Source organism: Emydura macquarii, unplaced genomic scaffold (genome assembly GCF_026122565.2).
Source record: "Emydura macquarii macquarii isolate MOO-44397 ecotype Brisbane River unplaced genomic scaffold, CSIRO-AGI_Emac_v2 contig_1790, whole genome shotgun sequence".
Lineage (NCBI taxonomy): Eukaryota > Metazoa > Chordata > Testudines > Chelidae > Emydura > Emydura macquarii.
In genome coordinates, this window is record NW_027131927.1 from 826,541 (window position 1) to 853,402 (window position 26,862).

Consider the following 26,862-nt stretch of genomic DNA (forward strand, 5'->3'; position numbering starts at 1 on the left):
GGGGACATTTTTTGGCAAATAGGAAATTTACTAAAAAAATGCAGTTTTCCAAACTATTTACAAGTGCTGGTGAGATCTGGCAAATAGTCTTGGACAAAAAACATGAACTGAAATGTGTCTCAAAAGGATGTTTTGCTTAGGAATTTAACTATTTAAACACACACACAGCACGGCTCATCCCCTCTGTCAGGGAGCAGCTGTGATGTGTACACACACGTGTATGCACGTGCACAAGTGCAAAAAACACTTGTAAAACAACCCAAAGCAGAAAAACAAAAGAAAACTGTTTCCATTGGAATGGAGCCGATTTCCCCCCCAGCTGTTCTGTGTCGGCCCGTGGGCTGCGACCCCTTTCTTTGCCCAGTTCCACCTCTGGCCTCAAACCCTCCCAATCTCTGAACGCACAAGGACTGTTTTTTATTTGAAAACAGAAGCTGAATCTCTGGCAATCCTGTGACTCTGGGAGCAGGGGCCTCGCCCAGCCAATGAAGCCTAGCACCTGCGCCAGCCCTGCCGATTGCACCCCCTTGGCCCAGGATAAAGTGATACAGAATTCGAATTCCCAGCCTGCCCCAGCCCAGACAAGCTGCCTGCGGGGTCTCAGTTACGCCGATCGCTCCTGGCGCTGGGCTTCAGGGGATTCTGTGCGAGATTCAGCCCTCAGGGTCCCCCAAGCCAAGGCTTCATGTAGCCCCATCCTCCCCAAGCCTGCTCACACTTCCTGCTCCGCTTATTCTCCGCTGGCGGGTGTCACAGAATGCGACGTATGAAATGTTCCCCAGCCCTGAAGAAGAGTATCACAGCTGTGGCTAGAACCCAGGAATCCTCACTCCTGCCCCCACCCTCACCACTACACACCACTCCCCTCCCCGAGCTGGGGATAGAACCCAGGAGTCCTGGCTCCTAGCCCCCATGCGCTAACCACTAGACCCCACTGCCCTTTGGTTAGCACTGCTAAGAGGTGATTGGAGGAAAGAGGCCCCTGGAGGAGGTGGTGTCAGTAGTGAGTGACTGGTCCCAAGGGCCCCCCCCAATGCAAGGCTGCCCCCCGCCCGGGAGGCAATGCTTTGCTTACTGTATCAGAGGCACTGTGGTTTGTCTGGTGAGGGGGCGCCACCTAATGGGTGCTCTCGGGAGTGCGCAGAACCGTGCAGGGAAGCAGCCAGCTCCCACACCCCCCAGAGCCAAGTGGGGCTCAGCACCTGCCCTAGACGAAGCGGAGCCCGGTGTGGGCAGTGCTTCTGCCCCACTTTGCAGGGCGTGGCAGAGGCTCCCCCCGCGTCCTGGGAGCCTGCCTGTCCCATTCGTTGTCTCTGGTGCATTGGCACAAGCGACGCCCCCACCCCTGTGATGCGGGTGCTGGGGCATTTATCACTAGCGCAAATCCGAGGCCCCTCGTCCAGCAGCCCCATGACGGGCGCAGTGACGGGGTTAAATCAGCTGCAGTTCATACCCTCCAGCAGGCCGGCTGTCCACTGGGTGGAGACAGGAGCCAACCCTCCCATCAGGGGTTTCAGAGACACTGGGAAAATAGCCCGGGACCTGGAGAGACAAGGTCAAAGACGAGCTGGCTTTAGGGGCGATCCAGCTGTCCACCAGCGCGTGGGCCTTTCCCGTGGGGCTGGTCCCCAAGAGAGATGGATCGGTCAGAGCCTGTGTGGACTATAGGAAACCTAATTCTCTCGCTGTGGCTGATGCCTACCCCACGCCTAGGACTGAGGAAATCCTAGACAAGTTGGGGGAGGCGTGACCTCACTGCTATGGACCCGGCAGGTGCCTTTGGACCCAGATGCCAGGGTGAAATCCGTCTTCACCACCCCAGAGGGCTCTTTGAGCTCCTGGCCCTGCCTTCCAGGGGGCACCTGCCACCTTCCAATGCCGGGTGGATCAGTTACTGAGCATATATTCATGATATCTGTGTCCTTAGTTACAGCTAGGAGAAGCCTGTGTCCCAGGTGAGAAGGCTGGAGGCAGGATGGACTCTGAAGGCAGGAAAGTGTAAGGTGAGGGTGGCAGAGGTGTCGTACCTGGGCCATAAGGTGGGAAGCAGCCATCTAAAGCCAGAGCCGGCCATGGTGGAGGCGCTCAGCGATTGGCCCACTCTGCAAAGCAAGAAACAGGTGCAGGCTTTTGCTGGGATGGCGGGACATGACCGGAGGTTTGTGTCCCACGTTAACTCCCTACCAGCCCCACCACTGAACTATGAGAGAAGAGTAAACTGGTCTGCACCGGCACACGCCAGCTGGCTCTCTGGACGCTGCAGGAGTCTCTACGTCAGGGCCTGGTTCTGGTAAAGCCAGACTTTGACAAATCCTTCCTGGTGTTCACAGGCGCCTCAGGCACAGGGCTGGGTGCGGTGCAGATGCAAATCGATGCTAAGGAGGAAAGACACCCCACCCTATCATGTACCTGAGCAAGACACTGCCTGGCCGTGGAGCGGGCCTTTGAAAGCGGCAGCCGTATCTATTTGGGTGGCGCTTTACTGGGTACACCCACCACTCAGTGCTGCTGTGGCTGCATCAGATGAAGGGCGACTGCCGAGCTCCTGAGATGGAGCCTGGCCCTCCAGGATGATGAGGTGGAGGAGGTCCATATTAATGGGCGTGCCGTGCCAACGTTAGAGCCGATGCTTTGACCCAGAGCCGGGCACCTGAACTCCCCCAGGTCTCTGGCTGAAGCGACCCCCGTGCAGATCAGACTCGGAGGGGGGGCGTGGGGAATGTGGTGAAGTGGGGGGGATTTTCTTCATGGTTTCCGTAAACAGTGTGTGTGTGTGTATTGGTTTCCCAGCGTGTTGCCTGTTTAACGTGGTGGCGGGAGAGGGGGGCTGGTTGTTGCAGAGGACCGGGTGTGAGCCTGCACCCCGGGCGAAAGCCTGCACACGGATGACCTGAAGGCCCCTTCTTGGAAGCCAGCTGGTTCTGGCCAGTGGGCGGACAAAGGGCTGAGGAGAGAGGGCCCCGGTGATCTGGACGGTTTTGGCCGGTGGGGGAAGAAAGGACAGAAGAGAGGGGGCCCCGGTGATCTGTTTGCCCAGAAAAGAAGACAAAGGACGCAGGAGAGGTTGTGGGGAAGGTGATATAGGACGGGCGGATGGAAGGAGGTTGTTTCTGGACTGGGACAAAAGGCAGCTGGAGCCCACCTGGACTGGGGCAGACCCAGGTGGACGGTGCTGACTTCCTAGACTCGAGGGGCCTGAGAATGTCCCGTCCCGTGCTGTGCTCAGACGCTCAATAAACCCTTCTGAGCCATGCTGGCTGAGAGGCTTTGCAGTCTAGAGATGGGGGTCGCACAGCTCCCTCCGGGGGAGGGGGTGGAGGCACCAGGGGGCCAGAGCAAGTGAACTGAGGGGTTACTCCCGGGGACCGTACGGAGCCAAGCGAGCCCGGGGCCTGTGAGTCCATGACAGTGTCCTTCCCAGAGACAGGCTCTTGGATCGATACGGACGTGCTACATAATGTGATCCTCAGAGACATCCCAGAGCAGGCTCCTGGGTGGGTCCTTTCCAGCGACACCCAACGTCATGGCTCTGCCAGGTATGGCCAGGGTCACAGAAATGAGGTCGGGGTGCTCTGCGCCATCTTGTGGCAGGATGGAATAGTACATGTTAGGGTTCCCTTCCAGCTGGGCCCCCACAGGATCAGGAGGCCAGGAGGGGGTAGCCTGCTGCAGGACCATGCAGGCAGCAGGCCAGATGGAAGCCAGCCACGATGCCCATGGACCTCGCAGGCGTTCACCCCATACAGCCACTTGGAGGGTGCAAGGGTTAAAAGCTAAAGGGGTCGAGACAGAGAAGAACAGCCTGGAACTGGGCCTGGCCCAGGCCCGGGAGAGTCCACAGCACGCACACGGCCCCTGATGGGATGGGCGCTGGCGCGGGGGACAAGGGCAGAGGGTTCTGGAAACACTAGCCACCGCATGGCCGGCCTTGTGAGCGGCAGCAGAGGCCCAAGCGTTCCCGTGGGAAAAGCTCTGGGGCTCTAGGGATGAAAAGGGGCAAGTGCATCACGTGGTGGGTAACCTGGAGAAGGCACAAGCCGACCTGTGGGCCCAGTTCTGGCAGCTCCAGGGCAGAAGACAGCTTCCCCCAGGTGGGGGGGGAGGGCAGTCCCAAGGGGAGGGTGAGATGGGGTGTGCATCCCACACTAGCCCTGAGAGGCTAGGTAGATCAGCTGGCCACTCCTGAGTGGGAGGACCCGGCTGACCGGAAAGGGGACCCCCAGCTGGGAAGGGCTGGGCCGGCACCAGACAGCCAAGAGGCGGCGAGCAGAAGGGGGCTACAGTCACTGTCTGGGACAAGGGCGGTTGTCTGGAGACGGGAGACAAGGTGATGTCTACACTGCAGTGCCGCAGTCGTGCTCCTGCTGAAGCTGACGGGCGAGGGCTCGCCTGTTGGCTTAACTCCACCTCCGCGAGCAGCGGTAGCTATATCGATGTGGGGTGACCAGCTAGCCAATGTGAACAATCAGGACAGTGGGGTGGGGGGGGACCGGGGGGGGGGGGTAGGTGCCTCTATAAGAGAAAGCCCTGACTAGCGGGACTGTCTCTATAAAATAGAGACACCTGGTCACCCTGTATTGATGGGAGACGCTCTCCTGCAGACACGGCGCTGGCCACGCTGGCGCCCAGGTCGGTGCAATTTACATTGCTCGGGGGGGATTATTCAATTATGCCACAGTTATTTGTGGTGCAGACCTGGCCTAAGCCCTGAGAGCCTGCCCTGGAGGAAGGAAAGGCGAGGGAGCCTTGGGGAGCAGAGCAACGCCTGTGGTAATCCCAGAACCGGGCAAGAGAGGCTGAGCCAGGAGTCCCGGGAAACAGCAGCAGTGACAAGGACTGAGCAGCCCTGGGTTGTAAGTTGCAGGGTCCCTGGGCTGGACCCCAGGGTAGCAGGCAGGCCCGGGTTCCCCTGCCAGCCACAGGGCTAGTGGCACCAAGCTCAAGCAGGGGCTGAGCACCGTCTGGGGACAGCCTATGGACACGGGTCCCGCTGGGCTCCGTAGCCCCGGAAGTGCCCAGGAGAAAGGCTGTTGCAGCGCGAGCAGCGAGGGGGCCCCCCGGGCCGGCGAGAGCTACGTTCCCGCGGCAGGGGCAATGAACCCCTGCCTCGCCCAGGGAGCCCCACGTAGCCCCGTCCCCTGCCTTCCCATTGAAGAACAGCTGCAAAGTTCATGCCAAGACGCCTGGGGCATTCCGGGTAGGAGGAGCTGGCAACAGGCCGGGGTCTGACACCCTGGAGCAGGGGGCGGGTGCCTGGGGATTATGGGGGGGGGGGGGGGGAGGTTAACCATCACTGCTCTCCTGGGTTGATCCTTTGGAGGCTGGGGGCACCAGGCCAGGCCCTGCACTCGGGAAGGAGCGGGGTGGCCAGCCGTGCCTTACACCTGTCAAGCAGGACCCCCATAACGGGGGCCGGGAGAGGGAGGGCGAGAAAAGGTGCTTCAGGGGCTGCCCCCATCCTGCTGCGAATGAGCCCCCTGCAGGGACCAGGGTGCCTGTTTGATCCCATACAAACCAGCCACTGCTCCACGCCCCCTCCCCGCCGCACCAGACCAGTGTCCGGGGCTCCCAGGGGAGGTTGACGGGCAGCTGCTGGGCCAGGGATGCCCAGGGAAGCGGTGGCAGTGCTGGGGATAGAACCCAGGAGTCCTGGGAGCTGTCGCCTTTCTCCTGGGGAGCCCAGCTCTGGGCTGGGTGAGGGATCACGTCTAGCGGGGGCAGGGCCCGCTGCTGCCCAGACAGTGGGGGATGGGCTCCAGGCAGCTCCCCCGCCCCACCACGACTGCGCAGGGGTGGGTGGGCAGCGGTTCTGGGGGTGGCTGGGGAGCCCTGGCATTGGCCCCTGCTGGGTCCTCCTCTGCTGAGAGCCCCCCCGCCGGTGGCTGTAAGCCATTCCTGCCCCCCCGCGCCCAGCAGGCTGGTGCTGGTGGGGGGGTCCCCGTTGCCCCGGCCGCACTGAAGGACTTTGCCCAGTGGCTTTTTCCACCAGAGTTTTTATTAAAGTGTAAATCCGAGTGGAGCTTTGCGGGCACCCAGGGCTGCGCCTGCCCCATGGTGCCAGGGGGTGGCCCCAGGCCAAGAAGGGGCCCCCCCAGACTAAAAACAGCATGGAGGGGGGGGCTTGGACGCAACATGCCGCCAGCCCCCCGGCTTCCAACCAATCACTGACCCTGAATTCAGTGGGGTCCGAGCCCCCCCGGGAAACCAAGCCCCACCCCAGCCCTGATGGGCCAGGGGCCTGCCCCTTCCCCCCCCCACACCCCACAGGGCCAGGCCCTGCCCGGGCTCAGCCGTGTCAGCCGCTCAGTGGGCCTCGGCGGCAGGAAGCAGGCAGGGCGCAGGGCCCAGTAAGCCTCAAGCCCTTGTCACGGCAGGCTGCACCCAGTGCTTTGTGGCTAAAGCGCGGGGGCCCCTCTCGGTCACGCTTCCCCCCCCCCAGGGCCCTGAATGTCCAGGGAGCTGCCTCAGCCCCCCAACGTGCAGAGCCAGTGGGGGGGCAGCGCTGAAAGGGGGCTTAGCCCCTTTCCTTGGGGTGGGAGGTGTCACCAGCGGGGATGGGGGGTGGTTCTGGGGTGGGGGCACTGGGGCAGCATGGGGGGGGGGGCAGGGGTATTTTGCTGTGAGTCGGGCCGGGGCAGTCGCTCATTCTGGCTTCGCTTTGGCACTTGGGAGCTTGGCTTGAATCCTAAAGGGGAGAAAGAGAAACATCACCAAAGCGGTTTAATGCCCCCCACCTCCCCCGGCCCAGGCTGGAGCCCTTCCCCCTCTGCACCCAGCGTGGCAGGGCAGGCACAGAGTCACTGGGTTACTCCCTGGCTCCCCACGTCCGACCCCCAGGCCCTCAGCCCCGGGCACGCAGGATCTGTCCCTAGTGGGCAGCAGGCTCGCATCGGGCAGCCATATGGGCAAAGGAGGCACGGCAGGGCGTTGAGCCCGGCAGCCCCACGGGGTGTTGTGCTGAGGAAGGGCAATTCCACAGGGGGGCGCCGTGCTGCAGGGAGCGGGGCAGGGGCTCAGCAGAGGTGCTCTCCCCTTGCCGTCAGTGCTGACCTCAGCACCCTGGAACGGTCGCGCCGGGGTGCAAGGGGCGGGAGCTGGGGGCTCAGCAGGGGGCGCCAGGGTGCAAGGGGCAGGATCCAGGAGCTCAGCAGGGGGCGCTGGGGTGCAAGGGGCAGGATCCAGGAGCTCAGCAGGGGATGCCAGTGTGCAAGGGGCCGGATCCAGGAGCTCAGCAGGGGGCGCCAGTGTGCAAGGGGCAGGATCCAGGAGCTCAGCAGGGGGCGCCAGGGTGCAAGGGGCAGGAGCCAGGGGCTCATCAGGGGGTGCTGGGGTGCAAGGGGCAGGAGCCAGGGGCTCATCAGGGGGTGCTGGGGTGCAAGGGGGCGGGACCACAGGCTCAGCAGGGGGTGCCATGCTGTGGGGGGAGGGGCCACTGCGCTGCAGGAAGTGGGGGAGGGGGCTCGGCCAGGGGCACGGGGCTGCAGGGAGTCATCTCCGGACTGCAGTGTGCGGTCTCTACAGCTGCCCGGGAGCTGATAACCTGTGGCCTGCGTGTGGATCCTGGCGGAGCTGGGAGCCTCGTCCCCTCCCCCCACCCGCCATCACAAAGGGGGCAGCGGGGGGGGGGGCCCTTACTTGGCTCTGATGTGACTCAGCTGGTTCCTCACCAGCCCCACGTACTGGTCGATCTGCGCCTGGAAGAGACGAAGCGGGAGGTAAATGGGGAGTTTGGGGGCAGCAGGCCCCTCCAGAGACCGACCCACAGCTCCAGGGCTGGCGGCGCCGCCTTGGGTGCCCACCCTGATGCCTCCGGGGATCCCTGAGCAAAGCTCCAGGGAACAGAGCTCCAGGGAAAGGGGCACGGGGCCATTCCCCTCGGCAGGGCGCCAGCTCCCATCCAGACCCAGGGCAGGGGACTGCCAGGCTCCCAGGGGCAGGGAATAGGGCAGGGGGCCTGTCCCCTCTAGGGGGGGCCAGGTCCACTCTGCCCTCCCCCCAGCACTCACTGCTGCCCTGGGGCGGGTGCCGAACTAGACAGCTCCCGGGGCCGCGGAGCCCTCAGCACCGACAGCCGCGCACGGCCTGAGCCACTCACCTGGTGCTGCCGGTAGAGCAGGGGGAAAGTAAATGCACTTATCACACCTGGGGGCAGAAAGGGGCAGGTCAGACACGCACCGACACCCGGGCCCCTTCCCCACAGCCTGGGCTTTCCCCGCCATGCCCAGCAGCCCCTGCTGGGGGAGGCCAGGGTAACTGGGAGCTCCCCCCCCCACAGCCAGCACTACAGGCCAGTCCTGCCCTAGGCATGCCCCCTCCCCAGCCCCCTTTCCCGCCACCTGCCCCTACCCAGGATGAGCAGCGTCAGCCCGTTGAACACGGCTCCCACGTAGGTGAGGATGTAGAAGAGGAAGGCGAACTGCAAGAAGAAAGAGCAGGGTGAGAGCAGGGCCAGCCTCCCGTCCCCTCCCGTTCTGGGGGCTACAGCCGCCCATGTGTGCGGGAGAGGGACGGGCTGGATCCACTCAGCTGACACCCGCTGCTTCAGGGCCAACTGTGTGTGTGTACCCCTTGGGGTGTGTGTACCCCCAGTGCCCTGGCCTGGCACCCACCCTGCACCAGCCCCAGCCATCACCAGGCCACCTCCCTCGGCCACCCAGCCTGGCCATCGCCAGACCGCCTCCCCACCGGCCCCGGCCCCACGGCATGGGCCTTGCTGGGTCACATCCCCACCAGCCTCAGGCCCGGGCTCCCCCCCCAAAACTCTGTAAAGTGGCCATCACCCTCCAGCAGGCACAGGGGTCCTTCACCTGCTCCCCACAACCCCCAGCTAATCACAGCCCCCACCCCCATGGAAAGGGGTCCCTGCATTGCTGACTCCCCCCCCCCATACACTTCCTGGTCCCCCCTGGCAGATACCAGCCCCCCATGACTCCCTAATGCCCAAGGAGAGTGTATAATTGGGAGCCAGATGAATCAGAGGGGAGAAGGCAAAGAAAACCCTCGGGGGAGCCAAATAGAGGTCACGACTTCTCCTCCCACCCCAGGATGCTCACTGGGGCCCCAATCCACAGGGGCAGGGAGCTGGGGTGACCCCACAGCGGGGGAAGGGCCAGCACCCACCTTGATCGAGTCCACCAGATCCTCCACCAGGAAGAGGCGGCGCAGGGTGTGTGCAGCTGCCAGGACGTCCCGGCTGAGCCGCGTGGCGAGGCGCTCCAGCTGTTCCTGGGACAGGGGCAGGTCTGCATCCAGCTGGGCCCTGAGCAGATGAGGGGGGGGCGGGGTGTCAGTAAATGGCAGAGACAGCCCAGCAGAGCACCCGCTCCCCATAGCACCCGCTACTGGGAGAGGCCTGGGCTGGGTTAACCAGGAGCTACCCCCACAGCCGGCGCTCCTGCCCCATGCCTCCACAGCGCCCCCTGCTGGGAGAGGCCTGGGCTGGAGTAGCCGGGCGACTGTGGAAGAAGGAACTCACTGGAAGGGGAGGGGCCGGGGGTGTTACTCACGGGGAGGGGGTGTTGGGAGTACTCACTGAAGTGGGGCTCTGGGGGTTGAGGGTAAGACCCACAGGAGAGGGGAGGGCTCTGAGGGTTACTCTCTGGCTGGGAGGTTGTGGGGGGATCATTCACTTGAAGGGGAGAGGATGGGGGGCTGGCTAGTGGTGTGCTGGGGGGGCCAGGGGGACTCTCTGGCAGAACGGTGACGGGGGGTCTAAGAGGAACTCCCTGGTTGGAGATGTTGGGGGGGGGGGGGGGGGGCGAGTATTCCCTGGAAGGAGGGAATGTGTGTTGTCAGGTCACTCTCTGGCAGGGGGGTGCCGGGGACCCAGGGGCAAACACTCAATGACGGGAGGGCATTGCCAAGGGCCCCGGGGGGGGGGGTCACACATACTGGAAGGGGGAGCCCAGTGGGGACTCAACACTCCCTGGCAGGGGCTTGGGGAGGGGGAGTCACACTCCCTGGCAGAGAGCCCCGGGATCACACTCATTGGCAGGGCCCCAGGGGCTCACACTCCCTGGCAGGGGGCCTGGGGGTCTCACACTCCCTGGCAGAGGGTCTGGGGGTCTCACACTCCCTGGCAGGACCCCGGTGGTCTCCCACTCCCTGGCAGGGGCCCGGGGGCTCACACTCCCTGGCAGAGGGCCCCAGGATCACACTCCCTGGCAGGGGCCTGGGGGTCTCACACTCCCTGGCAGGACCCCAGGGGTGTCACACTCCCTGGCAGAGGGTCTGGGGGTCTCCCACTCCCTGGCAGGGGCCCGGGGGCTCACACTCACTGGAAGGGGTTGGCCCCGTCGCCGCGGCGCAGGGCCTGCAGCCCCTTGCGGCCCAGCCGCAGCGTGATGGTGGTGCCCAGCACGGCCAGGGCGCCGTAGGAGCCCACGCTGACGATGCTGAAGTGCAGCAGGCTGAGCAGGGTCACCATGATGCCGGTGAAGACGAGCGCCGAGGTGCGGGTGTCCCGCCAGTACACCAGGTCTGCCACTGTGGGGGAGAGGGTTAGCAGGGCCACGGCACACCCCCCCGCCCGGCTGTGACCGAGGGGCCTGCTGCGTCCATAGCCTGGGGGGATCCCCTGGGGTGCTGGGGGGAGGAGGGCACCCTGAGGCCAACCCCTCGCAGGCACCCAACCCGCAGCAGCAGGGCTGAGCCGGGGTGGCTGCATCTGGGGGGTCGCTGTCCCTTGGGGTCAGTGCCGAGAGTAGCTTGTGCCCGGGGGGAGTGGGGCGGCACAGGCTGGGTGTAGAGGAAATTGGGGGTGGGGGGTGGGAGTGCGGGGTCCCACGGGGTCACTCTGGCAGCCCTGGCATAGGCAGGGCTCTGCAGCGGCCTAGGGCACAGCCACAGGGGCAGGGATCTGGGGATGAGCAGAGGCCCCTATAGGGGCCCAGGGTCTGCTATGGGGCCCATGGGGGGCATAGCCCTGGGGCAGGCACTCTGAGGGCACAGACTGGGGGGGAAGGGCTGACAGGACAGTCACCTGCCCCCAGTGAAACATCCTGGCAGCTGCTGCTTAGCCCAATCCAGAGCCCGCCCCCTAAGGAGGCCATGGGGCCATGCCAGCCCTGACTGGGTCATTCCAGGCCTCCCCACAGGCCGGGCTACTGGATACACTTGGGGAAAAGGAACATGTTGGGCAGGGGGAGTCAAGGCGCCATCTGCCCTGGGCTCCCGTCCCACAGGGGGTTGGAAACTGGGCCAGGCACCCCACGCCAGCTCTGAAACCAAGATCCACTCGGGCCACATACGGGAGGCTCCCCCATCCCCACTCCTCTGTGCCTTCTGCAGTGCCCACATCTCTGCACCCCCTGCAGTGCCCACATCTCTGCGCCCCCTGCAGTGCCAGCACCCCCTGCAGTGCCCACATCTCTGCGCCCCCTGCAGTGCCCACATCTCTGCACCCCCTGCAGTGCCAGCACCCCCCTGCAGTGCCCACAACTCAGCACCCCCTGCAGTGCCCACATCTCAGCACCCCCTGCAGTGCCAGCGCCCCCTGCAGTGCCCACATCTCAGCACCCCCTGCAGTGCCAGCACCCCCTGCAGTGCCCACATCTCAGCACCCCCTGCAGTGCCAGCGCCCCCTGCAGTGCCCACAACTCAGCACCCCCTGCAGTGCCAGCACCCCCTGCAGTGCCCACATCTCAGCACCCCCTGCAGTGCCAGCGCCCCCTGCAGTGCCCACAACTCAGCACCCCCTGCAGTGCCAGTGATCCCCTGCAGTGCCAGCACCCCCTGCAGTGTCCACATCTCAGCGCCCCCTGCAGTGCCAGCGCCCAGGCCCACACAGTGCCTCCTCCTCATGCAGTGTCCAAGACACGAGTGCCCCACCCGCCGGCCGCGCTCGTGCCGTGGTCACGCCTCACTCCCTGCACATTGGCACATGCCAATTTCCACCCCTCCTGGCGCCCCACATATTGTCCCCTGCCAGTGCCCCTGCCACTAGAGCCCGCTCCCCACCAGTGCCCACTCCCCTCCCCCCGCCAGTGCCAGCTGCCCGCTCGCCATCAGTGCCGCCTCCTTGCGTGCTCCCTCTGCCCTTGCTCCGGGTATTTCATTTCCTCCCCAGGCAGATGCCGTTCCCTGTAACGCGAGATGCCCGGGAGCTGGGGACACCCTGTTCCCACCCCCACCCGGCTAACTGCCACCCCCAACCCTGCCCCTTTAAATAGCAGTGTGTGTGGGGGGGGGGCTTGCTCCCCATGGGGCTGCGGGCATCACCCCTTTGTGGGAGGCTCGTGGTCAGGTTTAGCTGTCAGCCGGGAAGCGGGATGTCGGTCTGCAGCTGTCGGGATGCTGCGGCTCCCCCACCCCCACCCTGTAACTGACAGGCCCAAATGCCAGGCGGGGGGGGGGGGGGGGGGGGGGTGTACATCGCCCACAAGCTGGTCACAGCCTCTTGGATTGGGGGCCCCGCTGCCCCTCAGCTCTGATCCCGGCCCCCCCCCCCCAGAGCCTCAGTCCGGTCTGCTCTACCATGCTGCCCACAACCCCCCCCCAGCCCGTCTGAGCCCACTCCCTGGCCCCCAAGAATGACCCAGCCCCCAATCCCCGTCTGAGCTGAGCCTCCCCCCACCAGTCCCCCAAGACAGCCTCAGCCCTGTGATCCCCCCACAGCAGATCCCAGCCCCCCCCATAGATCGGGTGTCTCTAACCTGCGCTGCCCATCGCGAGCCCTTTGCCTGCAGTGCGGTGTGTGGGTCCTGTCGCCTCGGCACACCGTCTCCGGGTGGGGATGGGGGGAGCGGGGCTACGGAAGGGGGGAGCCAGGGGGCTATTTATAACCAACGAATCCCAGCTGCCGTTTCCCATCACCCCATCCCCCTTCCTGTCCTGCCTGGGCAGCCAGAGGAGACTCGGCCGCACCGGGGCTGGGAGGGACAGCGCCAACAGGCAGCGGCGGGGGGCAGGATGGGCCAGTCCCTAAAGCACAGGCCTAGTAGCCAGGACTCCTGGGTTCTGTCTCAAGCTCTGGCAGGGGGGTGGGGACTAGTGGTCAGAGCAGAGGTTGGGGAGCCAAGACTCCTGGGTTTCCATTCCCAGCTTTGGCTCAAACTCCCTGTGACTTTGGCCAACGTTTTCAGATGTGGCCACTGACTCCAGCCCCCTGAGTGTCTGGTGCAGAACTTGATCCCCCTGAAATGGGGAGCTGGGGCCCCCCACTCCACAGCGCAGCAATTGGGGGGCACTTCTGAGAATACAACCCAGGAGTCCTGGCTCCCAGGCTCCCCCACCCCCCTCCCTGCATTATAGAGTCCATAGCGTGACCCCCACAAGCAGCCTACAGGCGCTGTGTGTCTCAGCCCCCACCCTCAATGCCCCCCTGAGTGCCAGCCAGGGCCCTGGGCCAGGGTACCCAGAGCAGCAGTGATTGGCAGGGCTCAGGGACCCTGTCAATGGACAATCTCCAGCCTCTGCTGCCAGGGCCATGGGGCATCAGGACGGACAAGTGGGGAGAAGCAATGGGAGCTTTGCTCAGCTTCCTGCCCCTGCCCCCCAGCTTCACAGAGTCCTCCAGGCAAAGCCAGGGAGCTGCAGTGTGGGGAGCGGGGACTACTAGGGGGTGCTCCCCCCCACCACCATCAGTGCTGACCCCAATTCACCGGGCGCTGTACTACGAGCTTGCTAGGGGGCGCTCCACCTCCAGTCAGTGCTGACCCCAATGCCCCAGTACGGCGCTAGGGGGCGCTCTGCTGCTAGGATAAGACACGTAAGAGGAACCCAATGCCCTGGTGGTTATCACAGATCCGTGGGTGTCTCACGCAGGGATCATTGTGAACCCCCGAATCCTGGGCTGACTCCATTTGTGATCGATTCCGCGAACCTGACCCCCCTTCCCCTGCAAGGTCTCTCGAATACTTCCCATTCTTCAGTGCTGCACAGCTATTTAGGAGCCCCCCCACCCCAGAGGTGGCTGCATTACAGCACTGGGCGAGGGATCCCTGTATAAGCAGCCTCCGCGTCCCAGCCCAGCCTGGCCCTGCAGGAGCGTGGAGCCTCCCAGACCCAGCTGTGGTGTTCTCTGGGTGGCCTGTGCCAGCCACCAGCCCAGAAGCTGGGAAGAGCTCCTGGGGGAGGGAGCTGAGGCAACCTAGCCAGGGACCCCAGGCACTGCAAGCTTCTCCACAGCAGTGCCCCAGACGGAGGGCCAGTGCTGTGAGCTTCCCCCCGGCAGTGCCCTGCCCGGGACTCCAGTGCTGCGAGCTTCTCCCCAGCAGTGCCCTGCCCAGGACTCCAGTGCTGCAAGCTTCTCCCCAGCAGTGCCCTGCCCGGGACCCCAGTGCTGCGAGCTTCTCCCCAGCAGTGCCCTGCCCGGGACCCCAGTGCTGCGAGCTTCCCCCTGGCAGTGCCCTGCCCGAGACCCCAGAGCTGCAAAGTTCCCCAGTCCCTCTCCCCCACCACCTGGTTCCCAGCTCCTCTGTCTTCATTGGCGGCTCACCTATGATGTACACTCCCAGAGTGTTCCCTGATTGGTCCAGCCCATCCAGCTTCTGTTCTGTGATTGGCTCTGCATGTGCCTGCTCTCCCTCCTCCGGTGGCTCCGCCTCCTCCTCCCATGGGCTGCGGGCGGCTGAGGTCTGCGGTGGGTCCTGGCTGCCCTCGGCATCAGGGTGGCCCGCGGTGCCCCCTGCAGGACGGGGTGTTAAGGCCTCGGGTTGCGGGAGGTCCCCTGGCGCTGTCTCTGGAGCAGCCTCTGCAATGGACAGGAGGGTGGAGGGGTCATTGCTAGTGTCATCGACAGCCTGGGACCACACGAACTCGGCCAGGGTCCCCCCTCCAGCAACACAGCCTGCTCTGGCCCCCCAACAGTGCCCCTCCTTCCATCCCCCCCACAACCGCCATCTCCTTTCCCTTCTGCCCCCCAACACAACCCCTCCCTCCCCCCACTCCCCGATAACTCCCCACCTCCCTTGCCTCCCCAGATCAGTAGGGGGGGAATTGTGCAAGTCCAGCCCCATGCCTGGCACCCCCCACCCCCAAATTGGCAACTGAGCCCTGCAGGGAGAAGGGGCGTGAGCCCCTCTCCCATGGTTCGTACCTGAGTGGGCGGCGAGGGCTCCCGGCTGCTCTGCTGCCCCGAAAGGGGGGGCCCCATGCCCACTCTCGCCTGGCACAGCTTGTGGCTCCTGGGAGCTGGGCTCATCCATGTAGCTCAGTGGAGCATCCCAGGCCATGAAGGGTTCCAGCCCCTGGCAATGCCTGGCCAGCAGCCCCTGCTCACCCTCGGGCGACTGGCACAGCCTGGGGATGCTCTCCAGGCTGTCACCCAGCATGGGCACTAAGGTCTCGCAGGTCTCAGGGCGGGGCAGGGGGCCCCTCGCCCGACGGGCCAGGGAATCCCGCCGGGCTCGGGGGCCGGGCTCGCCGGGGGGGCTGGCGTCGGGGCCGCCCGCGAAGGTGATGTAGGAGAAGGTCAGCTCTCTCGGCGTCCCCCAGTCCAGGGACGTCTCGTCTTCCTCATCCTCGGAGAACTCCCGCGCCGTCTGCAGCTCTGGGAAATCCGATTCGTCATTGCCGCCTGCCAGGGGAGGCGCGGGGGGTTACTGGGGGCAGAGAGGACTGGGCCAGGAAGGAAAATGAGGCTCCCAACCCCCAGCAGGGATCTGCCCCCACCCCCAACCTCCTGATAAGGACTGGACCATGGGAGGATCCAATCCTCCGCCCCACAACTCCTGCCAGGGACTGGGTTGTGAGGGGATTCAACCCCCACCAGGATCAGGCTGTGGGGGGACCCAAGCCCCATCTGGGATGGTGCTGTGGGGGGACCCATCCCTGTGCAGGGAGCTCTGGGGAGAGGGTGTCAGGGGCAGGGACTCACCATCAGTGGAGTCGGGCGTGGTGGAGGCAGTAGAAGGAGATTCTTCTGCAAGAGACAGAGGTAGGCATCAGGGTCAGCACCTGTAAGAGCGCCAGACAACCGACGCGTTCACGCTCCCTGCTGAGCCCCCCACCCAGGCAGCCCAGCGCCTCCTGCAGCACAGCGCCCCCAGCACTGCACTGGGGCATTGGGGGCAACACCCACGGCCAGAGGAGAGCATCCTCTGCTGAGCCCCCACCCTGCTTCCTACAGGGCATGGCAAATTCCTGGGAGGTCTCCCATTTTGCTTCATCTACCCCTAGAGCAAACCCTGAGGAGCAATTCCAGGCAGCGAAATCTAAACCACAGCCCCACACAATGCCCAGGCTGTGGGCAGGTGCCGCCTAGAACATCCATTGCAACAAGCTCTCACCTGTTCCCAGCCCTGCTGGCCAGTGTCCTCACTAACCCAAGGCCAGGACCTAGGGAGGACTCCCCATTTTGCTGCTGGATGTAAGTACCCATTTGCAAAACCTCAGGGCATCTCTCCAGCACCCAAGCTGTATCCCTGCCCCTCTGTCGCACTCCACTCTGCTCCTCTCCCTTCTCCTCAGGCCCTTTGCACGCAGGGGTAGTTTGCTGGGGAAACTCAGAGCTGAGGTCCTTGGGGTGGCCGTACCCTACAACCCCCCAGCTGAGACGCTGACCCTTGGGGCAGCCCCTCGCCAGGCCTAGGGGACCTATTTCAGGCTGCCCAGTAGGGGGCACTGATGTATGAGGGCACTCTCACCCCGCGGGTGGGGCTGGGCTCTTCCCACAGATGGGCAGGCAGGTGCTGCCACCTCCCACCGCAGGCTGTTCCGGGAACTGACATCACCCCATCTCCCGGGCTGCTCAGAGCCCAGCTGGGCTGGGGAGAGGGGGGGTTGGTTAATGCACAAGCTGGGCCGGTGCCAGGGCCCTGGCGGGTGAAGGAGGCTCCTCCTGACGCCAAACTGTCTTGTTCCCCCCACCCTGACGTCTACGAGCGCAGCAAGGGCAGGTCTGGCCAGGATGTGGGGGGGCTCAAGGCAAAGTCAGGCACCTGCGAGGAACAGGATGGGGGGCTCGGTGAGGGGCACCATGAGGCCAGGGTTCAGCAGGGGGCGCGGGGATTGCTGTCCTTGGAATCAATGAAGTTAAGGCCCTAACTCCTTGTTCCAGTTCCCCAGGGCTCCTCCCAGGGTGCTGGCCAGCCTCTCGCTTGGGTAACTGTCAGTAACACCAGTGCTCTGGGGGTCAGCCCCAACTGTGCCCTATAGCACAGCGCCCCCTAGTGCACACCTCGGCAATGAGGTCAGCTCGGACCCACCTGAGGCACAGCACCCTCGAGTGGGGCAGTGGGGTCAGCACCAGCCGCACCCCAGACTGAATCCCCGTGTCTGGTGGCTGGGAAATGGAATTTCTGTTCCACCAAAAATTCAGAGTTTTTGGAACTTTTTTTTTTGTTTAAATCCTTAATTGGGACAAACCCCAAAACCTCGTTTTTTTCATGGACCCGAAACTCGGTAACATTTCACTTTGGAAGCATCCGCACGTTCCTGGAGCAGGAATGAAGTCTGCTCCCTGGGACCTGTCTAGGGAGCTGCACCAGAGCTGGGCATCCTGCAGCCCCAGAGCCAGGCACCCCACAGCTCCATAGCCGGGCACCCTCCAACCCTGGGGCAGAGGAGCCCTGGGGCTTGGAACAATCTTCTGACCGAAAAGGGAAATTTTCGATGTGGCAGAAAGCGAATTTTCCCTCGGAAAAACTTCTCGGTGGTAAATTCCCGACAGGGATGGTCCTCAGCTCTGTGTGCGCAGGGCCTGGCATAGTGGGGGGCCTGCCCCATGGCAGGAGTTCCTAGGCGCTACTGTAATGCACCCAATAGCAATACAAATGTACAGCACCTGGCACAGTGGGAGGCTGGCCCATGGCTGGGAGTTCCCGGGTGCTAACATAATACCTCACTTGATGTGCACCTGTTCTATTCATTCCCTCTGAAGCACCTGGCATTGGCCACTGTCAGAAGACAGGACACTGGGCTGGATGGACCATTGGTCTGACCCAGTATGGCCATTCTTATCTAACGGTAATAAAAATATACAGCGCCTGGCACAGTGGGGGCCTGGCCCATCAACTTGGGTACCTTGGTACTACCAGAATACATCTAATAGCATTAAAATGGACAGCACCTTGGACAGTGGGGGCCTGGCTCATGGGCTTGGGTACCCTGGTACTACCATAATACACCTAATAGCATGAAAATGGACAGCACCTGGCACAGTGAGGGCCAGGCTGGGCGGGGAGGGGGAGGGTCATAGATGCTACCATAATACACCTAATAAATCATAATAGTTCCTACCACCACCTCTTTCTTGTACCCTGCTGCCTGCTTCTTTGGGACCAGGTGTGACCCCCCTCAACCCCTGGTGAGCCCTGCCCGGACCCCAGCCCTGAGGGCCACAAGCTGGCACGGGGGGGGGGGGTCACTAGATATCAGCAATAATCCCCCTTCCCATCCCTTCCCTAGATCGAAGCGCCCCGCAGCCAACTGGACCGGGAGGACCCCAGCTCCAGCGGGGGCTGATGGAGCGGACCCCCTGGAGGGCAGCAGCTCCCCATGGCTGCGGCACGGGACTGGCACCCACCCCGGGGCACCCCTCTGGGGGAAGGGGCCCTCTGGGGTCCGTCCCCCCCCGGCCGGCGGCTGGGGACACGAATCTGCCCGTCTCCGCCGAGCCCACGGCGGGGCCCCGGGCCCAGCGCAGAGGCTGAACGAGTCCCGGACTCCGGCTCCTGCCGCGCCCCTGCCTTGGAGGCTCCGGGGCGCGGGGAGCAGAGGAGCCGCGAACCCGGAGCCGGCGGCAGATTCCCCGCAGCCGGCGGCTCCCCAGCGGCCCTGCTCCCCGCAAGGCCCCCCCAGGCTCCGGGGACCTTCTGCCTCCCTCAGCCTCGCGGCGGCCCCGAGAGAACCGCGGCGGGAGCCGCTAGAGCGCCAGGCCGGGCAGCCGGGCTGGGCGGGGGGCGCCCGGGGGCAGGGCCCCAGCCGCAGCGGGCACCGGACCCGATCCTCCGCCCCGGGCCCGATCCCTCCACCCTGCACGGCCTGACCCGGCTCCCCCCCCCCCCCGCGCCCAGCCTAGCCCGGCCCACCCCATGGCCCGATCCCCCCGCTTGATCATCCCCCCGCCCGATCCCCCACCCTGCCCAGCCAGCCCCGGTTCCGCCCTAGCCCGACCCAGCCCCGATCCCCCGGGCCCGACCCCCCACGCCCAGCCCGGCCCGGGCTACGTACTGCAGTGGGCGAACCCCAGGACCTGCCCCATCGCCCCGCAGTTCCCTTCATGGGGCTCGCGGTGCGCTGCGGCGGCGGCGCTGCCCCCCGGCGCCCCCCGGCTCTCATCTCCCCGGCCCCATGCTGCTGCCGCCGTCCGGCCGGGTGGGGATGCCGGGCTCTGCAGCTCGCTGCCCCCTCCGCGTCGGCCCGCGAGCGACTGCGGGCTGGGGGGGGGAGGGGGGGCTGCGGAGGAGGGCGGGCGGCACACAAAGGCGAGGGGCGGAGAGCGGGGGGGAAAGGGACGCAGACAAAGGGGGGGACGGAGACAAAGGCGCAGGGGAAGGGAGAGAACGTGGGGGGTGGATCCTGGGGATGGATGGAGGAGGGGATTCAGATCTGGGGGGTAGATGGAGGGGGCAGATCTGGGGGGTGGATGGAGATGGGGTGGGGTAGATCTGGGGGTGGATGGAAGGGGGAGATCCGGGGGGGGGGGTGGATAGAGAGAGGGAGGGGGTGGGGAGGATAGAACCGGGGATGGATGGAGAGGGGGAAAGGGGGGTTGATCAGGGGATGGATGGAGAGTGGGGGAGGGGGTTGATCAGGGGATGGATGGAGAGTGGGGGGATGGGGGAGGATAGATCCGGGGATGGATGGAGAGATGGAGAGGGGAGGGGAGGATAGATCCAGGGATGGATGGAGAATGGGGGAGGGGTTGATCAGGGGATGGATGGAGAGTGGGGGGAGGGGTTGATCAGGGGATGGATGGAGAATGGGGAGGTGGGTTGATGAGGGGATGGATGGAGAGTGGGGGAGGGGAGGATAGATCCGGGGATGGATGGAGAGTGGGGGAGGTGGGTTGATGAGGGGATGGGTGGAGAGTGGGGGTGGGGAGGATAGATCCGGGGGATGAATGGGAGGGTGGGTGGTGAGGGGTAGACCAGGGGATGGATGGAGAGGGAGACGGTCCCCAGGATCTGCCTCCTACCCCAGCTGGGCCCTGCTGCTCTCCCCACCCCGAAAGGCCCAGTGCCCAGACAGCTCGGCCAATGGGCCCCAAATGGACACTGTAGCGATTGCACTGTGGGTCTCACCCCTGCCGCTTCCATCCCTTCATCTCTCACCCTAGCCCCCTCCATCTCCCTGGCCCCTCTCCTCCTCCCACCCCTGTCCATCCCCTCCACACCAACCCACCCGCCCCCTCCCACCCCCTCTATTCCCACCATCCCCCCTGAGTCCTGACCCCTGCCCATCCAGGCCCTGCCCCCTTGCCACCTGCCTGCACTCTGCAGAATACACCCATGGGCTGGTACCATGGTGGCTGGGGAAGGGGCTGGCCTGGGGGGTGGGTAGCTCCCCCTGGCCCCCGCCCCTCGTGTGGCCCAGGGTGCCTGTTGGGCCATGGTTGGCCAGGGATTAGAAGCTTTAAGGTTCCATATTTAGCAGCAGGCTGGGGATTACGGTGCCAGGGAGGACAGAGCCCTCACCGCCGCTGCAATGCACATGTCTCTGGGACTGCCAGGGGGCGAGCCCATCAACCCCATGGGGGTCCCTAGGAACCGCCCTGGGGAGACAACGGGTGCAGGGGGCAGCCCTGGGGGGTGAGAAATTGAGACCTGCCGGAGAGCTTTTGGAGGCGGGTGAAGAGAGGTGAAAGCTCCCGGGCACCCGGCGGCTCCCCAGGGCACTTGGGAAGAAGCACCAGGCGTGGGAACTGGGTGAGTACCCGGGGCAGGGGGGGCACTGGGGATGGCCACCTTTGTGCGGCTGCTGGTGGCGGAAGTGGAGCGGAGGGTGTCTCGTCTCTTCAAGGCTGAGCGCGGCGAGGGGCCCAGCTCCTTCCTGGAGGCGCCGCGGACGGAGAAGCTGCTGGAGCGGGGCGCAGGGGGCGAGCTACGCTATGGCCTGGCCGCCATGCAGGGCTGGCGGGCGCACATGGAGGACGCTCACACGGCTCAGCCCCAGCTGCCGGGCGCCCTGGCCGCCTGGGCCTTCTTCGCGGTGTACGACGGGCACGCGGGCAGCACGGTGGCGCAGTTCTGTGCCCGTCACCTGCTGGGGGAGGTGGTGGCAGGCGAGGCGTTCGCAGGGCCCACGGAGTCGCCGGAGGCGGTGAAGGAGGCGGTGCGAGAAGGCTTCCTGCGCATGGACAGCCGCATGCAGGCCCTGGCGCGGGCCGAGGGGTGGGAGCACGCCGGCTCCACGGCCGTGGCCGTGCTGGTGTCGCCGCGCCACCTCTACTTCGTCAACCTGGGCGACTCGCGGGCACTGCTGTGCCGGGCCGGCCGCGTCACCTTCTACACGGAGGACCACAAGCCCAGCCGGCCGCGGGAACGCGAGCGCATCGAGAACGCCGGCGGCACCGTCACCCTGCACCGTGTCAACGGCTCCCTGGCCGTCTCCCGCGCCTTGGGCGACTTTGATTACAAGGCCGTGGCCTGGCGGGGCCAGACGGAGCAGCTGGTGTCGCCTGAGCCCGAGGTGTACGAGCTGGCCCGCTGCCCTGGCGAGGACGAGTTCCTGGTGCTGGCCTGCGACGGGGTCTGGGACGCCTTCGACACCGAGGGGCTGTGCACCTTCGTCCGCTCCCGCCTGCTGCTCACCGGGGACCCGCAGGCCGTGTGTGAGCAGGTCCTGGACACCGGGCTCTATAAGGTGAGGCAGGGATGGAGGGCAGGGACGCTTGGCTCCCAGCTAGCCACAGGATGCAGGCAGGGGGCAGGGAATGGGTTACGGGGCCTTTCCCCTCTAGGGGGCTGTGACGGAGCCCCACAGGAACGGTGCTCTGGACCCACTCGGGATGAAACCAGGCAGGACTCTAGGGGAGCGGGGTCTCCCCCAGGGCCCTTCCCACCAGTGCAGCTGCCTCCCGAATCTGACTTCGGAGCGTTCAGCCCCCCCTACTCCCCTGTGAGCACTCGCAGTGAGACCCCCCTGGGTGGGACGCCTGGGGAGCTCTTACACACCCAGAAGGGACCATGCCCCTTGCCTCGCCGTGGGAAGTGATTCACAGCCCGCCTGGGAATAAGCAGGGTTTATTCATTCTCCAGGACACAGCGTAGCACAGAACTTTGTTAGCAGAGGATTCAGGAAGTTACAGCAACGTCTGTCTGGGGTTAGTTCCAGAGCCCCACTCTTGGGCGCTGCCCCCCGGGATCTCCCACAGGGGGACTGACTCTTCACCCAGCCCCAGACACGCCTCCCCCTGCCCCTGCCTTTGTGCAGGTAGCTAAAGGCAGCCATATTGCCCTCTAGTGGTCACTACAAACATCACACACCCTCAACCCGACACCTATATACTTGAATTACACGTCGGGGAAACTGAGGCACACACAGTCTTCATTGAGAACATGCTCACTTCATCACAGGGGCGCCGGCTCCAATCTGGCTGCAGGGTGGGGGACTGGCTGGTCCGGGGGGAGGGGGGGTTGGTGAATGGGATATGGGACCTTTCCCCTCCGGGGGGAGCAGCTCTGGTCCAACACCAGGGCAGGGTATTGGCTGGCTCAGGGGGGTAGGGGATGGGACATGGGGCCTTTCCCCTCTAACAGACACTGGTTCTTCTACCTCTGCCTGGACAGATGTTCAGGGTGGAAGGGTTGGGAGGGAGATAAGCTGAGCCTCCCCCCCTCCCCCAGCACTGTCTGTTTGGATGGATTTCCTGCGCTGGGCTGGGGAGGTGCAGATCCTGCTGCTGCTCTCCTGGTCTGGCTGTTGTATGTGCTGGGCCATATCCGGGCATATTGCCCCCTTGGGCTCCCACTCTTCTAATGACTCATCAGGGCCCCCTACAGCTGCCCTGTCCCCACACTCACCCACCCCCGACCCTGTTGGTTCTCTCCCTCCCAGGGCAGCCGTGACAACATGACCTGCATGGTGGTCTGCTTCCAGGGGGCCCCCGGCACCTCCGAGGCCGCCCTGCAGCGGGAGCGGGAGCTGGATGCCCACCTGGAGAGCCAGGTGGCAGGTGGGTGAGGTCAAGCCCCGGGTGGCGCCAGGCCCTTGGCTAGAGAGCGGGAGGGGGTCCATGCCTGATGGGGGGACAGAGGCAACAGCAAAGGAAGTAGGGGGAGGGGGCAGCAGGAGGAAGGCAGGGCAACAGGGAGGGGGAAGGCAAGGATGAGAGGGGGAAGGGAGGGGCATGAGGGGGAGGGCAGGGGCAGGAGGGGGGCAAAGCAGGGTGTCAGTGCCTGCACAGAGCCAGTCCCGCACCGGCCCCTCTCCCCACAGAGCTGTACAAGGAGCTGCAGGAGCAGGGGGATGTCAGCCTCGTGGCCGTCTTCCGCTGCCTGGCGTCCAAGGTGAACCCCAGCCTGCCCCCCGGTGGGGGTCTGGCCAGCAAGTGAGTACAGCTCCCCCCACAGCGAGTGCCCCCCTCCACTACATGGAGCTCCCCGGCCCACGGTGCCCCCACCCCAGAGGGGGCCAGACATGGCCTCTGGGCTCACCCCCTGCTGTCTCCTTGCAGGAGGGCCGTGATTGTGGAGGCCTATGAGCGCCTGCGGCAGAGCTCCGAGGCCCAGCAGTCGGTAAGGACTCCTTCTGCACCCCCCTGCATTCCCTCTGCCCCACTGCCCCCCCATTCCCTCCACCCTGCAGTCCCCAGCCCCTGCTCCCCCATCCTCCAGTCCCCTGGCATCCTCTGCCCCACAGCCCCTGCACCACCCCTGCTCTCTCTGCCCCGTGGCCCCCCTCGCTCCCTCTGCCCTGCAGCCCCCCCTGCACCTTCTGCCCCCCTTCCTCTGCTCCCCAGGCCCATTGCCTCTGCTCCCTCCACACCACTCCCTCCGCCCCCCAGTTCCCCCGCTCCATGGTGCCCCTACACACTCTGCCCCACGGCGCCCTTGCCCCTTTTCCCTCCACCCCGCAGCTTCCTGCTCCCTCTGCCCCATGGCCCCCAGCCCAGCCCCCTCCCACCACGATCCCCTGCTTTCTCCACCACACAGCCTCCAACCCAGACCCTCCTCCCTCCACCCCAGCTCCCCTGCCCCCTATCCTGTTCCCCTCCCTCCTTGCACTCCGAACAACCCTTGTAACATCCCCCCAACCCGGGGCTGGGCTGTGACATCGCTGTCCCCGTCTGCTCCAATGCAGGGATCCAGTGAGAGCGGCGCCCCCTGCTGAGCAGACCTCTTGCGGCAGAGGGGCCCATGGGACAAGGACACCGGGTCGCCCCTCCCCTGACAGTTCCCACAGGCCCCAGCCATTCTCCACACCTGATGGCCCTGCCGGGTCCAGGGCTTTGTGCCTGGCTCTGATCCGTCCGCCGGAGGAGTGAGCGGGGCCAGGAAACGCCACCGCACGAAGGGATGGAGGCCGCCAGGACCCGTGCGTGTGTCCCCAGCGCCGGATAGCAGGAGCCGGCCGACACGCCACCCGCTTGCTTTCACCGCCCCAAGCGTGACCCCAACGCCCCCTGTCCCGAGTTCCCCCAAACCAGCTCCGGGCCGTGCCCAGCCCTCGCCTGGGCTGTTCCCAGGAGTGACGCCTTGCAAGCGTCATCCATCTCACTGGGGCTTGACAAACCCTCTGAGCTCAGGCCCGGGAGGTGCGAAGATCGAACCGGCGGCAAGCAAAGGCAAGTAAAAACGCTGCTGAAAGCGGAGCCCAATTTCAGCAAATTGCAACCTTCGCCTTGGCCGGCTTCTCCCCCTGGCTTGGCTCCCCGAGACTCCAGCCCCCCCCTTGTTCTCTGATGTCAGGGGCTCGGGCCCCCCGAGTCCCCCACGCAATGGACAACTCCAGCGGCTTTGTGCCCCCCCAGAGCTGATTGTCTGTTTGGAGAGCCAGGGAGGCTTCCTCTTCCTGGCCGGTGGCTACTCATCCCCCTGCTGAGTCATCGGGAAACGGGACTTCCCTTGGGCCCACCTGGCTTAATCTCACTGGGAACAGAGAGGCAGCCGTGCCCATCCCTCCGGCCCGGCTCTGCCTGTGTTTGATTATGTAGCCCATAGGACTAGCCTGCTTGCTTGTATTATAAATATATATATATTTTTTATAAATTTAAGTATGATTGTTTAATTAATAAAGTTATAAATGTCTATATTTTGCTGTAATGCAAGACATTTTACAGGTTACATTTTGTATAAAACACAGCTAGCGTACATATATTTAGAATTTTTACCCTAAAGAAGTTAAAAAACATTAAACAGGGGAGCAGGTTGTTACGGGTTATGCCCCAAAAAACTTTACAAGTTTACCACAAAACCCACAAAGGGCCAAAAATAATAAAGGTAAAATAAAAAAAACACCTAAAAAAATGTAAATACGTCAATAATACACACAAACCTGCCACCCTATAAAATATGTGTACCCCAATAGTTTAAAAAAAAAATCCAAATATGGACTTAGAAGAAGGACCCATATTCTTGGGGTATAAAAAGGGGCAGATCGTGGTATTTGGGTGCAATCGTCATCTACTCTTGCTTAAAGTTTCTTTGGTTTGTGTTAAAATTTTCCTTCTTCATTTTATAGTCTTATTTGTAGTCTTAGTTTATAGTTCTTAGCTCTCTAGCAGTGCTTACTTCACCCCTCTACTCAAAAGTTAAAAAACCAAACATTTCTCTCAACCAGGGCGTGAGTATATTAATTCAAAGTATATCGTAAAAATATATATGCCATGTAAGTCTCTAAAATTAACATTGTATTATCCGTTATCCATTTAATTGTTCATTTTCTCTAGATCAATTATTTGTCTATCATTTTATGTTATCTTAATAAAACTTATAAAATTAAACAAATTTGGTTATCACTAAAAAACTTCCTGTTGTACACCCCGGGGTCCCTATATAATTCTTCGAAAGCCTAATTCAAAAACAAAAACCTCCTAATCCAAATAATTGGCCTATAACCCTATTAAATAATTAATACACTACAAATCAGGCTATAGTCACAGCTGCTCAAGCAGAATGTCAGTGAGTGGCTGTAACTCCCCGTCCAGCATCAACACAGCAGCTTCATGGGGACGCTCCTCGCCAGCACATCACCAGCTTTCGGAACAGACCCCGCTCGCTGCGCTTTTATAACCTGGGTGCAGCGTCAGCCCCCCTCCTCCCCCGGCTTTAGAGCCCCGGAAACCTCTGCAGTGGATTCTTTGGAAAGGAAAACCCAGCCCAAGCGGCTCTCCCTGGCTGGGTGTCGCCGTCCGGCTGGCTCCTTCGTGGCTTGTTAGTGCCAGAGCGTTGGTTACCTGCCAGGGAAACGGGCTTCCGCTGGCAATGCTGCCCGCTGGGCTGGTGGGAGAAGCAGAGACACCTCCTGGGTCTAGGGCAGCCTCGGCTTGTGCACTGGATGCACGTGATTCTAGCCCACACCCACAGCTCTTTGTACACACGCTGCACACACACCCTGTAAACACACACTGTATACAGATACACTGTACAAACCCCATACACACACTGTACACACACACACACCCCGTACACACACTGTACACACTCGGTACATAAACACACACACTGTAAACACACACAGACACCCCTCCACACATGTACAACCCCTCACATATACATTGTGTACACACACACACATAAACGCCCTGTACACACACACACACTGTACACACACATAGACACCCCCACACACATATACTGTACACATACCTACATGTATACATACACATACACACATCTATACACACTGTACACACACATATGCACCCACACCCACACCCCCCGTATACACACATTTCACACACACACACACATAGATGTACCCATATACACTGTACACACACACACACTGTGCACACTCACACACACACCATGCCAG

General features: G+C 63.4%; 2 protein-coding genes across 3 annotated transcripts; one reads left to right on the forward strand and one right to left on the reverse strand.

Annotated features, from left to right (window-relative positions):
- Positions 1-5,976: 5,976 nt before the first annotated feature.
- On the reverse strand, positions 5,977-19,379 carry RTN2 (reticulon 2). 2 transcript variants are annotated; one of them, XM_067556516.1, is made up of 10 exons: positions 19,114-19,379; positions 15,818-15,862; positions 15,038-15,517; positions 14,438-14,692; positions 10,278-10,485; positions 9,121-9,259; positions 8,347-8,416; positions 8,096-8,142; positions 7,636-7,694; positions 5,977-6,685 (listed from the first exon to the last, which is right to left on the reverse strand). In XM_067556516.1, the coding sequence occupies exons 1-10, from the start codon at positions 19,142-19,144 to the stop codon at positions 6,643-6,645; spliced, it is 1,377 nt and encodes a 458-aa protein (XP_067412617.1). In that variant the 5' UTR covers positions 19,145-19,379; the 3' UTR covers positions 5,977-6,642. The 2 variants fall into 2 exon arrangements, with proteins under 2 accessions (XP_067412617.1, XP_067412618.1); XM_067556517.1 differs by lacking the exons at positions 14,438-14,692; positions 15,038-15,517; positions 15,818-15,862; positions 19,114-19,379 and adding an exon at positions 12,654-12,718.
- A 655-nt stretch (positions 19,380-20,034) lies between these two features.
- Positions 20,035-25,137, forward strand: PPM1N (protein phosphatase, Mg2+/Mn2+ dependent 1N (putative)). Its single transcript, XM_067556523.1, has 5 exons — positions 20,035-21,747; positions 22,942-23,059; positions 23,323-23,434; positions 23,561-23,621; positions 24,187-25,137. The coding sequence occupies exons 1-5, from the start codon at positions 20,842-20,844 to the stop codon at positions 24,214-24,216; spliced, it is 1,227 nt and encodes a 408-aa protein (XP_067412624.1). The 5' UTR covers positions 20,035-20,841; the 3' UTR covers positions 24,217-25,137.
- Positions 25,138-26,862: the final 1,725 nt, after the last annotated feature.